At 44.4% G+C, this 15,110-nt stretch overlaps 1 protein-coding gene across 1 annotated transcript; it reads right to left on the bottom strand.

The window, feature by feature from the left end:
- Window positions 1-7,836: 7,836 nt before the first annotated feature.
- Window positions 7,837-13,509, bottom strand: TRH (thyrotropin releasing hormone). The gene is made up of 3 exons (XM_006132840.4): window positions 13,104-13,509; window positions 11,824-12,038; window positions 7,837-9,577 (listed from the first exon to the last, which is right to left on the bottom strand). Exons 2-3 carry the CDS (start codon window positions 12,014-12,016, stop codon window positions 9,048-9,050), a joined length of 723 nt encoding a protein of 240 aa, XP_006132902.2. The 5' UTR covers window positions 12,017-12,038; window positions 13,104-13,509; the 3' UTR covers window positions 7,837-9,047.
- Window positions 13,510-15,110: the final 1,601 nt, after the last annotated feature.

Genomic DNA, 15,110 nt, shown 5'->3' with positions numbered 1-15,110 from the left:
AAAGACACTTGAGCCAACAGTTCCAAAATTCTGAGCCGGGGCATGAAGAAGAGAAGCCAGGGGAAGAGTAAAGAGGAGAGCTATATGAATGACTAAAGTAAATCCATTATTAAACAGTCACAGGTCTAGCCTTTATAAGATAGTGAGACAACACAGGCAGTAGGAATAAGTAAGACCTTACCAAATTCACAACTATGAAAAACATATCACAGACCATGCAATCTGGTCTCCCTCTGTGAAATCTGGACTTTTGGGTGCTTTTACCCTATTCTATACAGATTTCACAGGGGGAGACCAGTATTTCTCAAATTGGGGGTCCTGACCCAAAAGGGAGTCTTAAGGGGCTTGGTGTTTTGCCACCCTTACTTCTGCATTGCCTTCGGAGCTGGGTGGCCAGAGAGCAGTGGCCGTTAACCAGGCGCCCAGCTCTGAAGGTAGCACCCTTCAAGCAGAAGCACAGAAATAATGATAGCAATATCATGCAATACCACTCTTGCTTCTATGTTGCTGCCTTTAGAGCCAGGCAGCCAGAGTGGTCGCTGTTGCTTGCAGAGCTGGGCCCTTAGTCAGCAGCAAGGGTGGCAATACCATAGCATGCCATCCTTACTTCTGCACTGCTGCTGGAAGTGGATTTACCTTCACAACTGGGATGGCAGCCAACAGCCACTGCTCTCTAGCTGCCCCACTCAGAAGTCAACACCACCACCAGCAGCAGCACAGACGTAAGATAGCGGTGCAGGCTGTCCTCACTTTAAGTCCAAGATATGTTCCAAAAAACTTGGACTTATAGTGAAACAACTTAAAGCGGGGAATTTTTTTCCCATGGCTGACTTCCACTTAAGCAATGGGGGGAGTGTTTCACACGACTTACAGCGGGGAATGGGAGGACTTATAATGCATCCGTTCCTACAAACGTCAACGACTTTAGTGTGGAACAGATGTATACCGGGGCGACTTATAGTGGGGATGTCCTGTACCACAACCCCCCCATACAGTAACCTTGCAGTCCCCCCACAACTCTGCTTTAGGTCAAGATTCCTACAATTACAGCACTGTGAAATTTCAGATGAAAATAGCTGAAATCATAACATTGATTATTTTTAAATCCTACGAACTGTGAAATTGATCACAATGGATGGTGAATTTGGTAGGGCCCTCGTTATAAGTAGCACAGTGTCTGTTGAAATAGAGCCCAAGGGCATGCAGGGAAGAGAGGTGGTATCATAAAGTGAGGGATGCAAGAAGCAGAAAAGAAATAGTATAGGTCACATTTGTGTGGCACAAAAGGACCTGAAACCAGCCCACAGGGGCTGATGAGGATTCTACAAGCATGGGAGAAACCTGGACTTGAATCGGGTCAGCATTGCTGGCTTTGTCAGCCCCTCCTGTCAGATTTGGCAGGGTGGGGCTGACCTGAGCATGCTGTGATGGAAGGTGAGGGGAAAAAGAGTGAAGGACTGAGGCTTCAGCAGTGTCAGTGAGCATGCTCAATAAACGCCAAGCACGAAATTGGTTGGGGGAACCAACCCCGTCAACCTTCCCTCTCCACACACACACACACACAACATCTCTATTCTGGCGTGACTATGGCACTGGAAAACTCTACTTTTTTTGGCAGATAACTTAGCAGACAGGAGCACTGTACCTAATTCTTATATAAAAGAAAGAAAATTAAATAAATATTAGACTCACTCAGCTTTAACACTAATATATTCTGACATCTTGTGGCTAGTCATTTAAGGGACACTGGTTAGTCTTCAAATGTTAATATCTATTCTTTGTTACGAACTCAGTGAGGAGACAGAGCGAGAGAGAGAGAGACACCCCGTCAGGACTCCTGGGCTCTATTTCAGATCTGGCAGAGGAGTGGGGTCTAGTGGGTTACAGCAGGGAGCAGATACATTTCAGCTCTATATAAGAACATCAGAATGGCCATACTGAGTAAGATCCATGGGTCTTTCTAGCCCTGTATCCTGTTTTCCAACAGTGGCCAATGTCGGGTGCTGCGGAAGGAATAAACAGAAGTGGCAATTATCATGATCCATTCCATGTCACCTATTTTGTTTGTTTATTTGAGCAAACATAAAATTTGTTTATTTGAGCTTCTTATAAATTTAATTGTATCATCTTCTTGTGTTGTTAGTGAAGGAATGAATAACATTTCCTTATTCTGTTTTTCCACACCATTCATGATTTTCTAGACCAGTGGTCCCCAACCATTTAAGGTTGCGGGGCCCCCCCAAGTGCCATGTGCCCGGGGCCGGCGCCCCCCCCAAGTGCCGCGTGCCCGGGGCCGGCGCCCCCCCCAAGTGCCGCGCGCCCGGGGCCTGCGCTCCCCCCATGCGCCGTGCGCCCAGAGTGGGCGGCCAATCCGCGGCGCTCCTGGGGCCGGCGCTCACTGTGCGCCACGTGCCCAGGGCCAGGCCAGCCCCGAGCACTTGGCGGGCGCACACAAATGCCTCCGCGGGCGCCTGTTCTAGACCTCTAACATATCCCCCCACCTTATAGTCGTTTCTTTTCCAAGTCCGTCTTGTTAATTTCTCCTCATATGGAAACTGTTCCTTACTCCTAATAATTTGTCGCCCTTTTTGTACTTTTTCCAAATCCAATAGATCTTTTTTTAGATGGGGTGACCAGGTCTGCATACAGTATCCAAGATGTGGGCATACAATGACTTTATATAGAGGCAGTATGGTGTTTTGTCTTATTATCCTTTACTTTCCTAACGATTCCCAATATTCAGTTGGCTTTTTAGTTTTTAGAATTCCACTTCACATTGAACAGATGTTTTCAGGGAACTATCCACAAGGATTCCAAGACCTCTTTTAGACCCCTCCTTTTTGTATCTATAGTTAGGATTATTCTTCTCAATGTGCATTATTTTGCACTTATCAACACTGAATTCCATCTGCCATTATGTTGTCCAGTCACCCAGTTTTGTGAGATCCTTTTGTAACTCTTTGCAGTCAGCTTTGGATTAGTCACTGTTTACCACCTTTTCAAGAACATTTATGAGAATTTTAACAGCAGTGGTCCAAAGGCAGGTCCCTGAGAACAATACTCATTCCTACTCTTTCTTCCCTCTTCCCCCCATCTTTTAAGTGGAGTACTCAGCAATGTTTTCACAATGATCAACCAATCCTTCAATTGCTGGAATGCCCAGCCTTTTGTTGTTCTTTATCACCTGCCTCCCTCTTTTTATAACAAATTCCCTGCCCCAAAGGCAAAGCTGCAAGCAGCACAAACTCTGTTGCATTTAAGAACTGCCTCTGCAGTCAGGACATGGGCTTTAACCAGATCTCAAGTATGAAATCTGGGGGTTCAAACTTGGGAGAGGGGGCTACTGCTTCCCCACCCCCATAAATGGTGGCCTTGGGAATATCCTTGGGTCAGATTGTCAAGGAATCAGAAAGGTTGGGGCTATATTTTCAAAACAGCTCAGCTCCTCATTGGACACCTGAACAAGGGCCAGATTTTTAAAACTGCTCAGTTCCCAATATGGCCACTATTTGTAAGTCTAACCAATGGCTGGTGTGGCTGTCAGGAAATAATCACACCTTCTTAAGAAGCTGATACTAGAGATCAGTGGGGTTTTTTCCCCCAAAGGTATAGTTCTGATGGGATTTCTGAGTCTTTTCAAAAGTAATGGGGTCACTGAGCCATGGGCAACATGATTAGAAATAATCAGTTGCCCAACAGTTAAATATTTCATTCAGTCACCATTTCCCTGCAATTATGCAAAGATATATGGAAGAGATGAACAGCATTTCAGATCTGCCTCCTGGGCTCTCTTCACAGGCTTGCCACAATCTTTGGTGCTCTAGTGATATTTCCATCCCTGTCCTATGCACTCCATTGTTCATGCTACTAAGCACTATCACCTGGAGGGATGGCCTAGAGCCGTGGTCCCCAACGCGTTGCCCGCGGGCGCCATGGCGCCGCCGGGTGATTTCTGGGTGCCCGCTGAAACATCTGGGCTGGCCCCGCCCCCGGCACGCGGCACATGCATGGTGCCGGCTCCAGGCGCGGGACGCATGGGCAGCCCCTCCTCTGGGCGCGTGGCACATGCGCAGGGCCGGCCTGGGGCGCATGGGCGGCCCTAGCCCCGGCCCCAGGGCACATGTGCGGTGCCGGCCTGGGGCGCATGGCTCGTGGGCGGCCCCGGGTGCACGGCCCATACGCGGTGCCAGCCCGGGGTGCATTGCCGGCCCCTGCCCCGGGCGCGCGGCACATGCGCAGTGCCGCCCCCGGGCGCGCGGCTTGTGCGTGGCCCCGCCCCTGGGGGCGCGGCTTGTGCGTGGCCCCGCCCCCGAGCGCCCAGAAGCCACGCAACGTTGGGGATCACTGGCCTAGAGCCTTCCATATCATGTTTGAAATACATAGACTCCTTGGGGCCAGTAGGATGCAATCTGACTTGTAACCTTTCAAGGCTGAGAAGCTGCATTCTGTGTCTTTTTCTGATGAGACCCGAGAAACATAGGTCCATTTGCTGTGCGTACTGATTATATATCCCATAAGAATAGTTTTGCCCCAATGACTTGGCCAAATTCCTCCCCCACTACAAGCGATAAGTCAGAGCAGCTGCCATCCTGCATCTCGGAGGTGGCGACAGGTCAGTAATAGGTTCCATGGATATGCATGGTCTGAAGGTTCCTACATCTCTGAAAAATACTTTCTAGCAATTATAGTGAAGTGCAGAGTTAGGATCCTTCCCAACAAAGTTTGTGGATTTTCAGATCTGGGGATCTAATTCAGGCTCCTCACTAATATTATCTCCTGTTTCATAATCCAACCTGCATACTTCACAGCCAATATGTGACACTGGGAAGAAGCACTTCAAATGGGAGTGTGCTGCTGTTACAATAGTGAGCAGGGTGAGCTGTGGCTGTGATCGTGCTCTCTCCTTCAAGTTGGAGGTGTGAATTCCCGCCTGAGGAGAGGAGAGACACTCACACTAGCTGATCGAGCTACTGCACTAAGTAGAGTGAAGGTGCAGGCAGCAGTCGGTCTGGCCTTCCCAATATGTGCCCCACCAGGGCAAAAGGTCACAGCTGCACTCTGTGTTTCGTGCACTAGCAGGGGAACTCTCCATGAGCTGCAATGCGCCCCTCCAGCCCAAAGTGTAGGCGCACCTTGACTGTCTTGTCAGTGACAGGCCCAAGACCTGCACTTCTCTGAATGGAATCCTATGACTCACTCCAGTTTTGACTGGACTACCAGGCTAAAGCAGCCCCAGTTTACCAACAGATTCTGCTGGATTTGGTCTCTGCTTGGGAATCCCTTCTTTAGGAGCTGTCCCAGAACTTTTCAGGGGCCCGACATTGGACGACATGGAGTGTTGATGGGAACCCTTTTCCTATTGAGAAATGCTATTTCATGGCAGAGCAGGGAGTTGGCTGGGGTCTCCCGCATCCCAGGTCAGTACACTAACAGGCTAATGGCTATTCTGGGGTATCTTGATCTCTTGATTTTTCCTGACAAAATTCTTACGGTTTTGGTTTTGAGCTGCATTACAAAAGAAACAAAGTGTGAAACCTCAAAAATGTATTTGCAAAATGGAGTTGTTGCTGTTTTTCCAGCCAGCCCTAATCGTGGCCAAGGATTGAGGTGCACTTCCCTGTGTGAGGGAAGATTTTTCTAACATCTCATTCTGCGTACATTATGCCTGGCTTAGTTCAGTGCTAACAGTGCTTCATTACCAAGTTCAGGCCAGTCGCAAAGAATTTCAGTCACAAAAAAGATGTTAAACTTAATCTTAATGTAAAACATTGTCATCTCAGATTTGGCCTAAAATGTAGCCCCCCACCTCCCAGGAAAACAAGCTTTTTCAGTATCTAATGCTGATAAAAATAATTCCTTTTAAAAGGAAATCTGACTGAATTGGTTGCTTTCTTTAAACATGAGCATCCACTGCTGGTGCTGAAATCCTGAAATAAAAACCAGTTGTAGAATAAGTGCAACTGACTTTGATGATTTTCATTCCCTCCAGAGAGAGAAGGGCAAAAGTATCCAGAGTGAAAAGTAAGCTGGATTTTTAAAAACTTTACTCTATATTGTAGTGATCTGCAGTGCTATTGCTAATACAGGTACACTATTTTTCATGGTGTCATTCTCTGTGTCCTCTTATCCTCATTCACATTCAGGGCAGGCGACAGACTTTGCCAGGCACTGGGTAACGTGGGGAGGACTTGGCTCTGGGATCCTCTGCAAGGGGCGGAGCTAAAGGACATCCCACCCTCTGCACTGCCCAGACTGCACCGCATAGGGCTCCAGTTGTGATCTAAAGGGCCTGGGACACTGGCGCTATGGTAGCAGCAGTGGCAGAGCCCCGGGCCCTTTAAATCACTGGGTCCCTGGGCACTTGACCCTCTGAGCCCTTACCCTCAACAGCGACTCTGTTTGCTATTAGTTCCTTAAATTGAACAGCGTTTAGCCTTGTCTGAATAAATTTGACTAGCAGGAGGAGTTTCCCTAAGATCCTAGACTGCTGCAGAAGCACGAGTCTGATTTTAATTTAATTTAGTTTAGTTTATTTAGCTGCTTGCGTCTTCTTCCTTCAGCGTCCTTGGAGTAGATTCACAAGGGTCCCCATCTGGTGGGATTCTGTGTTTTGTTTGGTGCTTTGCAATGCTTGTCCATTCTTAACATTTATGAAGAACTTTCTATCCCCATTTCTTTATTTGCACCTGTTAAGACACATGTTGGTGATCACATGTCATTGTTAGAGTTCTCCCGGTTTTAAAAGGCCTGATAAATAGGAAATTATGCATGGAATAATGCACATGGAAATGTCTGTAAACTAATTCCTATTCTATTACAATATGAGAAATACCTGAGGCACCTTATGCAGAAAATGTGCCGAGGGATGTTGAGGGATGTACAAGATGTACCCATCTATCTGCTTTGAGGATTTACTCACTAGTTCTTAATTAGAAAGCCATTGCCAGTAATTGATGCCTGCCAGTTATCACAGGCATGTAACAGAACAAATTATCTCCAAAGATGCAAACTATATGATTGACCACATTGCATGTGGGTCTCCTTGGGAACCTCTAACTTCAGTGAAACTTGCTGAGATTGTTAATTATTTCTCTCCAGGGTAACAAACCCATATGGCAAAACCAACATGTCTAAGCAGTGAAGTTCTCCAGGGTTAAAAAACTGTATATGCTCTTAAAGCTTTAAAACTATATTGTATGGGAAGGAACATTACTTTTATAGGATGGAAGTTTTGTATTACTGTAAATATTTTGATCAGATTAATCAGGTAGGATAAAGCTGCTTTGAAAAACAAGAAAATAATGGAAACCTAGGATGGTGTGCATTGCAGCCCAGTATGCTTGTCACCACAACCACATACAAATATTATAGTTATGCAGTATGTACAAATGATGGCTTAGACATCTAATGTGAAACGCATGTACAAATACGCAATCTGTGTATGCAGGTCAGATCCCAATCTCAGTTATACCTGTGGAACTGGTTACTACACACAGTGTTTTCCAAGCATTAAATAATTGGTGAGTTACTGTGTGTCTCGTCACTCCCATAGATGGGTATCTATGTACAGACACATACCCATGCTGAACAGATTGACTGAAGTTTCAAGATTCAACTTGCACATGTACCAAAGAAACAAAATTTCTTATGTCATGTAGAACAGACTGACTAAAACATCCTTTTGTGTACAAGGCTCCTCAGACTCAACCAAATTTCACTGTGCAACTGGGTAACAAGGCTGCTTGTGGGTTTATTTCAGATGCATATTTTTATTGTACTACACAAGTAGAAGGTTTCCGAAGGGACTCTAATATTTTTATACAAATTAGTCTTCCACTTGAATAGCAAAATAGTTTTATATACAAACATATAGCAACCACCAGGACACAAGATGATATTTTCTAGAAAAATATTTTTTCATACACATGTAAACTCAGGAGGACTTGATATTTTTCACATTATCAAATTGCATTTGCACAACCATAAAGGACACCCGAAGTTACAATGGGATTGACTATTGATATTTATTGAATTGTTCATGCCAAATAAATAACTTGCAGAATCTGTAGACCACAAAAGTGAAGACATTTTGGAGGTGGGGGCGGGAGAAACTTAATTAGAAGAACAAAAATGATTCTAGGGAGAAAATGCCTGCTTGTTGCAATTTAAAATGTTGCTATCCAGTAAAGAGAATACATTGGTATTAAACCAAGGGACTGAAATGTCGATGTACTGATTAGAGGACCCAACTGTGTTCACACAACAGCACTCTTCTCAGTTTGTTGAATTGTTACATGATGCATTAAATGTCCTTATTCTGTAGTTTCCTAGATGAAATAGTTTGCTTTTGAGTCAATTGTTTGATGGCAAGATGTAAAGCTAAACATTCAGTCTGTTACATTCATGCATAGTCTTTCTGTCCAGGAGTTAATGCTTATTATCAGAACAGGTTGATGTGCATAAGTGTACGTTTGTCACTAATTTAGCATTTCAAATAAAACCCTGTTAAATTTCATTTTGAAATCACTTCATACAGTTTTTTCCTCTCCCTCTCTGTAAATTCATTTTTTCCCCACTTGCATAAGAAGAGCCATGTAATTATTCTGCTTCATCATTTAGTATCCTGAATGCATACACCAAGCTATTCTAATCCTCAGGAGATGCAGTTGATGGATGCATATAAAGGTATCATCTTTAAGCCTGATCCTGCAAGATACTGAGCGCCCTCAATTTCCATGATGGTGGGAGTTGAAGGCACTCAGCACTTGTCCGCATTAGGTCCATTGCCCCATAGTCAACAAGGTATTTAAGCACATCCATTTCTTTAAATGCGTGAATAGTGCCATTGACTTCAGTGGGACCATGCACATGCCTAAGTACCTTGCTGAATTGGGACGTCAGTCCTCAGTACTTTAACTTTATTTTTAAGGATTTACTCATAAGGCAGGTCAGCAGCAGGGAGTCAGAGGGGAATCAATAGAACTTTAAGTGGTCTGGCAGAACTCTCTGAATCAAATGGAAATGATGCCCAATGCTATCGCCCATTCTCACTCATCTGACCCTGCCTCACCTTCCCAGGCAAACCTCCTCCCAGGGTGCTGCCGCTTCTCTTCTACTCTGCCCTTGTTGACATTATCTAGCAACTCGAGCAATAAGCTACCTTTGCTACAGTTGAAGGACTCCTGGAAATCACAGGGGGCATCATAATCTGTGCTTTCAGAATCCACATATCTTTTTCCAGGGTGCTGGCGTTTCTCCATGTCTTGGTCTCTCAGATCCAGCTCGTCATCCCAGCTCCTCTTGCCAGGGTGCTGACGCTTTGTATAAATCAGATACCGCTTGCCTGGATGTTGCCTTTTGGATAGTTCATGCAGATAGGCCAGTTGAGTGCTAGGGATATCCATGTACTGGTCCCACAGTGACCTCCTGCCAGGATGCTGCCTCTTCTGCAACTCCAAGTCACTGTCGTCGTCTTCCTCTCTTTTCCCAGGATGCTGCCTCTTCTCTAGGTCACTTAGGAATCTCTTCCCAGGATGTTGTCGTTTGGAAAACCAGCCTGGCTGAGAAGCACTTGGTTCTGTCCAAGGAAATGATCAGCATTAATCATAGAATCATAGAATGCTAGGACTGGAAGGGACCTCGAGAGGTCATCGAGTCCAGTCCCCTGCCCTCATGGCAGGACCAAATACTGAACTTTCGTGATTACCCTTATTCATCAGGACGCTGAAATGTGAGCTCCCGGGGGTATTTTTATTATAGCTCTGGAGGGAGCATAGGGCTATAATCCACTCCCAGTCCACAAACATAAACATAGAGTAACTCCAGACTAGAATGGGATTACTCTGGAGGGTGTAGCTCAGTGCAGACTGGCATAGGAACATTTCAGGAAGGACGGCTTGAAGGAAAGAAGTCCACTCTGTAAAATAATTAAGGAATCCAATGGTAGGGCCCAGCATGCTATTCTAGAGCATTGTGCCATAAAATTCTGGGGGCCAGAGCAGCTACAGAATCAGGCCGGGGCTGGAGGATGCCTGCACCGGGTAGGCAGAGGAGATGAGTGACAGTGCCTGCAGAGGTGGGCACAGGGCGCAGGAACTGCATGCCAATGGAAGCGATAGGGCAGAGAGAGACTCAATGTGGCCAGTTTGTGTGATTTCATCGCAAGTCTTGCAGAATTAGTAGCTTTCCTTAAAGTCCCAGCTCCTGGATTCATGTCACTACCTGAGAATCTCTGCTTTTATTTTTAAAAAATCCCATACATTTCTAGGGAGATGGGGGAGAGGGCACTTTCTAGTGCCAGCTCCCCTCTCCCTTTTCTTCTGAAGGCAGGATTTCCAGCTACCTGCATCTTCTCTTGCACTAGCTGCCCATCAGACAGAGGATGTATGAGCTGTTGCCAGAGATGTTATCAAGTCCAGCCTCCTGCCCAAGGTAGGACCAATCCCAACTAAATCAACCCAGCCAGGGCTTTGTCAAGCCGAGACTTAAAGTCCTCTAGGGATGGAGATTCCACCTCTCTAGGTAACCCATTCCAGTGCTTCGCCACCCTCCTAGTGAAATAGTTTTTCCTAATATCCAACCTAGACCTCCCCCACTGTAACTTGAGACCGTTGCTCCTTGTTCTGCCATCCATCACTACTAAGAACAGCCTTTCTCCGTCCTCTTTGGAACCTCTCTTCAGGCTGCTATCACATCCCCCCCTCCCTCTTCTCTTCTGCAGACTAAACAAACCCAAATCCCTCAGTCTCTCCTCATAGGTCATGCACTCCAGCCCCCTAATCATTTTGGTCACCCTCCACTGGACCCTCTCCAATACGTCTACATCCTTGCTATAGTGGGGGCCCCAGAACTGGACACAACACTGCAGATGTGGCCTCACCAAAGCCAAATAAAGGGGAATAATGACTTCTCTGGATCTGCTTGCAATGCTCCTCCTAATGCATCCTAATATGCCATTAGCCCTCTTGGCTACAGGGGCACTCTGTTGACTCATGTCCAGCTTCTCATCCACTATAATCGCCAGGTCCTTTTCTGCAGAACTGCTACTTAGCCATTCGGTCCCCAACCTGTAACAATGCTTGGGATTCTTTCGTCCCAAGTGCAGGACTCTACACTTGTCCTTGTTGAACCTCATCAGATTTCTTTTGACTCAATCCTCTAATCTGTCCAGGTCACTGTGGACCCTATACCTGCCCTCCAGTGTATTTATCTCTCCCCCTAGCTTAGTGTCATCTGCAAACTTGCTGAAGGTGCAATCCATCCCCTCATCCAGGTTATTAATAAAGATGTTGAACAAAACCGGTCCTAGAACAGATTCTTGGGGCACTCCGCTAGAAACCGACCACCAACCCTTTGAGTCAGACAGGGAGTGAGTGGTAAGGTGCAGCAGACAGCCAGGGGACAAGGAGTAGTTAGCAAGGGGTAGTTTAGAGTATTCTTGCCCTGTTTTAACATATTAGCCATAGGGAGGCACAGTCACCAAATGCCCTCTGCGCCTCCCCTTAGAGCTGCCACTGCAGGAATTTTCTCTCTAGGCAGGTTATTTCGTTGTAGGGATTCTATCCTCTCCCTTTGAAGCATCTTCCCTAGGATGCCAGACTAGCTGGAGCATTGGTCTGATTGGGTGCAGCAGTTCCTAGCTGGTAAGTCCCCCTAGAGAAGAAAAATCTCTTCATGATTTCTCTGTCACATTTGGCCTACCTCTTTCTTTCCCTTTATTTATTATTCACAAGACAAACAGAGCCCGGGAACTAAGCATAAATAGCAATGAAAGGAAAGATCTCCATGTAAGTAACGTGCTGTTAGCACCAATATCACATCTACCTTTATTAGTCTCTTCCTCCTCTTCTGCTTTCTTCAGGATAGACCGAAGGATGATGCTTTCAGCCCTTTGCAGTATGTCATCCAAGTGGCTTCTCTCTCCATTCTCATTTGCCTCTGGAATGGGCTGCCCCAGATTGACACAGACACTGGAGAGAGTCAGGGAGAGCAGCAGCAGCAGCCAGACTGATATCATTATGGGACAGAAGTTCCTGCAACTTTCATGGGAAAGTAAAGGACAGAGGAGGGCAAAGGAACAAAATCAACAACCATTACAATGTTCCCAGTAACTCGGGAAGAAGCCTGGGTAAGTGCAATCTCTCCAGCACTCTGTGCTGCTGCTGCAGAGCCTGGAGTCTCTTGTGGAAATTATTTCTTGTCCCTTTTAATTGTTCTGAGCACTCTTTAACTTTTTTTTAAATTCATTTGTAAATTCTTTGTAGGGAATGGTGAAGGCTAGCTCACTTTCTATACAGCACAGTTATTTGTTTCAAATGTGATACAAATTGATCACTTTTAATATCTTTTGATCAGACTAGAAGTCCTTCCTTTTGAACTGTTAGTATATTGTTTCATGTGTTTACACCCACATCTGCCCTAAAATTCACTTTCATTAAATAACTCCCTCTTAAACAACTGCTTCAAAATAATCCCAGAGTTTGCAGCACAGTTTTGTTCTCTTGTTAGTTAGAAATCAATTTTAAATAAGCAGCTGAGTTTTACTTCTTGTGAGAATACCCTCAAAATGGGGGGGAGGAGTGTGTGAGTGTGAGACCTATTTTGTACACTCTTTAGGTCACGGACCATCTTCCCTGTTTCGAAAGCACCTACCACTTTGGGGTGCTACTGCAAGTCAGGTAATACAATGTGGTATTCTTTACAACCTACATGCATAAAAATAGTACCTGCATTTGTTCTGATCTGTCTGCACTATTCCTGAGGCTCCTAGCACCTTTTATCTAAGCTCAGATCATTTCTTTACCAAGCAATGAAGTTCATTTCAGAAAGCTATGTTACTGTACGTTCTATCTAGCTAAATAACATCTCTAGCAGACTCCTTCAGTGGAAGGAATATATACTCTACTACAAAGTTTTTTACAGAACAATACACCAGTTTCAAAACAGAAAACAAGTGTTACCTCTTTTGATGACAGGGTTTTGTTACCTTCTGATAAAATTCTTGAATAGGGGCTCTAACAGCATGATGCTGAGAAATGCTGTGCTGTCCAGTATAATCTTGCGAACAAAAGTTAAAGTAGGCAGCTGAAAAATGTATAAATTACCTGGTTTATTATGTGGTTTTGGTGGGTCTTTCTCCCAAGAGGATCTTCACTTCGCTCTTTCTTTAGAAGTATTTGCACATCTGAGCTGCAGAGTTGCCCTTCTTTACTACAGACACTTGCAGTATCCAATAGAATGGGTGCGAAGTTCTCGTTGGATGGTTAGTGCCTCCCTACTTATATTGTGCCGCCTCTGGACCCATTATGCAAATATAGCTGTGAGCTAATTTAGTTGATGGAGCTTTTTTTCATTGATGTCAGAGATCTGAGTTTTGGACGCACTTGAAGACTCTGATAGTTGTTTGCCAACCCCCTTGTATTAGCACTGGACTCCAGATGCTGTTATTTTTCATCCCCTACAGGGATTATACTGAATCTTACACAGCACAGAAAGGAGCTGCTTTTTTTCCCTCTCTGCTTAAAGTGAGAAGCTCCTATCCAATGTCTTACATTAAGCAAGCAGCGCAGAATAAAGGGACAGGTAATATACCATGCTAAGGAAACAAAATGGGGGAGACAAGGGTGTGTAAGGAACACAAAGGCTAGATTTATATAGCTTAGAATCTAACACAATATTGTGAGTGGCTACAAAAACTCTAGACTTTTAATTCCATCCTTTCTTAGATGCTGTTCATAAACAATATGCTAGAATTTATAAGGCAAAGCAATGGATAGTGAAAGGGTATATACAGCACTTATTTATTGTATTTATACCTAGCAATGATTCCTCTTTCTAAATAATCTATATTTTAAAAATATTTCTATACAATACTGGCCAACATTATACCAGATAGCCAAACTTGGAAAGTTATGGACTGTATTTAAAATTAAGTATAATAATATAAATTAAAGCAACACTAGTAGAATCTGATCTTTTTTTTGGGGGGGGGAGGTAGAAGAGATCAGACAGATAGGTATTGGGGGGCAGGCGAAATATATTTTTTCTAAGGCTTTTAGTCCTATTCCTACTGCCAGCAAATAGACCCAGGAATATTAACAATTGACTCTGAAACACACCAAGCTAATTAAGTCCCAATAGGATGCAAATAGAGAGCTAGCTCTTTACTCCCTCACATAAGGATTTTGAATCTTTAGTGGTCCTGTTGCCCTTAGTGAGGTTGCTCATATGAGTAAGGATTACTCACCGGCATGTTAGTTTTCATGATTTTACTCTGAGTTATTCATCTGAGTTTTTGAAATGAAGGGATATTGCTACCGGCTGAAACTAACATTCTTCTAAATTCCCTTTTATTAACACATTGTCACAAACCCAGACTGAGTCCTGTATGTTCTTCTCTTTACTGTTATCATTAAACTCTTTGATAAAGTTGGTTGTTCTCTGTAGTAGTTGCTGAAGGAAACCAACAGCCAGATCTGCATGGATGCTGCTGCCCCTTTAATGAATATGCCAGAAGTATTTAGTTGTCCTCCAGGGCACTTTGTAGGCTGACACTTGACTTTGTAGTGCTGCTTTACCAGTTGCACTCTCTTTTGCGCCTTGGATCTGAGAGAGAAAAGGCAGCATTTGGCATGTGAATCACTAATGGAAAAATCCTATAGTGCTGAATATGAAAGAAGCCTATAGCTTTATACTAAAATTACCATAAAACCCACTGAATGTAATTTAAAAACTTTTCTTTAGCTTTTTACAGAATTTTCTATTCAACTCTAAATGATAGATCAAAAAGCCTAGAGAGAGTTTATAATGGTCTGTTAAATTCTCCATGGCTGAAATCCTGGCTCCACTGCAAGAGACCCAGAATTTCATCCGAGGACTCTTCAATGAGGGATTGTGGTCACCAGTTGAATTTTGGCTCACTAGTTCTCTTCAGGAATGAATGTGCTGCAGTGTGCAGTCATGTCTGATCTTAGTTACAGCAATGAAAATCTGAGTCAAATCCCATCTCAGGATGCTAGTGTACATCTGGAATAACTACACTGAGCTCCATGAATTTCTCTGCTTTCAAACTATTGTTTAAACAGTTTTCCCCCCTAAAGAATCTCTTAAAA

The sequence above is a fragment of the Pelodiscus sinensis genome, chromosome 11, assembly GCF_049634645.1.
Source record: "Pelodiscus sinensis isolate JC-2024 chromosome 11, ASM4963464v1, whole genome shotgun sequence".
Lineage (NCBI taxonomy): Eukaryota > Metazoa > Chordata > Testudines > Trionychidae > Pelodiscus > Pelodiscus sinensis.
This window is presented reverse-complemented; position numbering and strand designations above follow the sequence as displayed.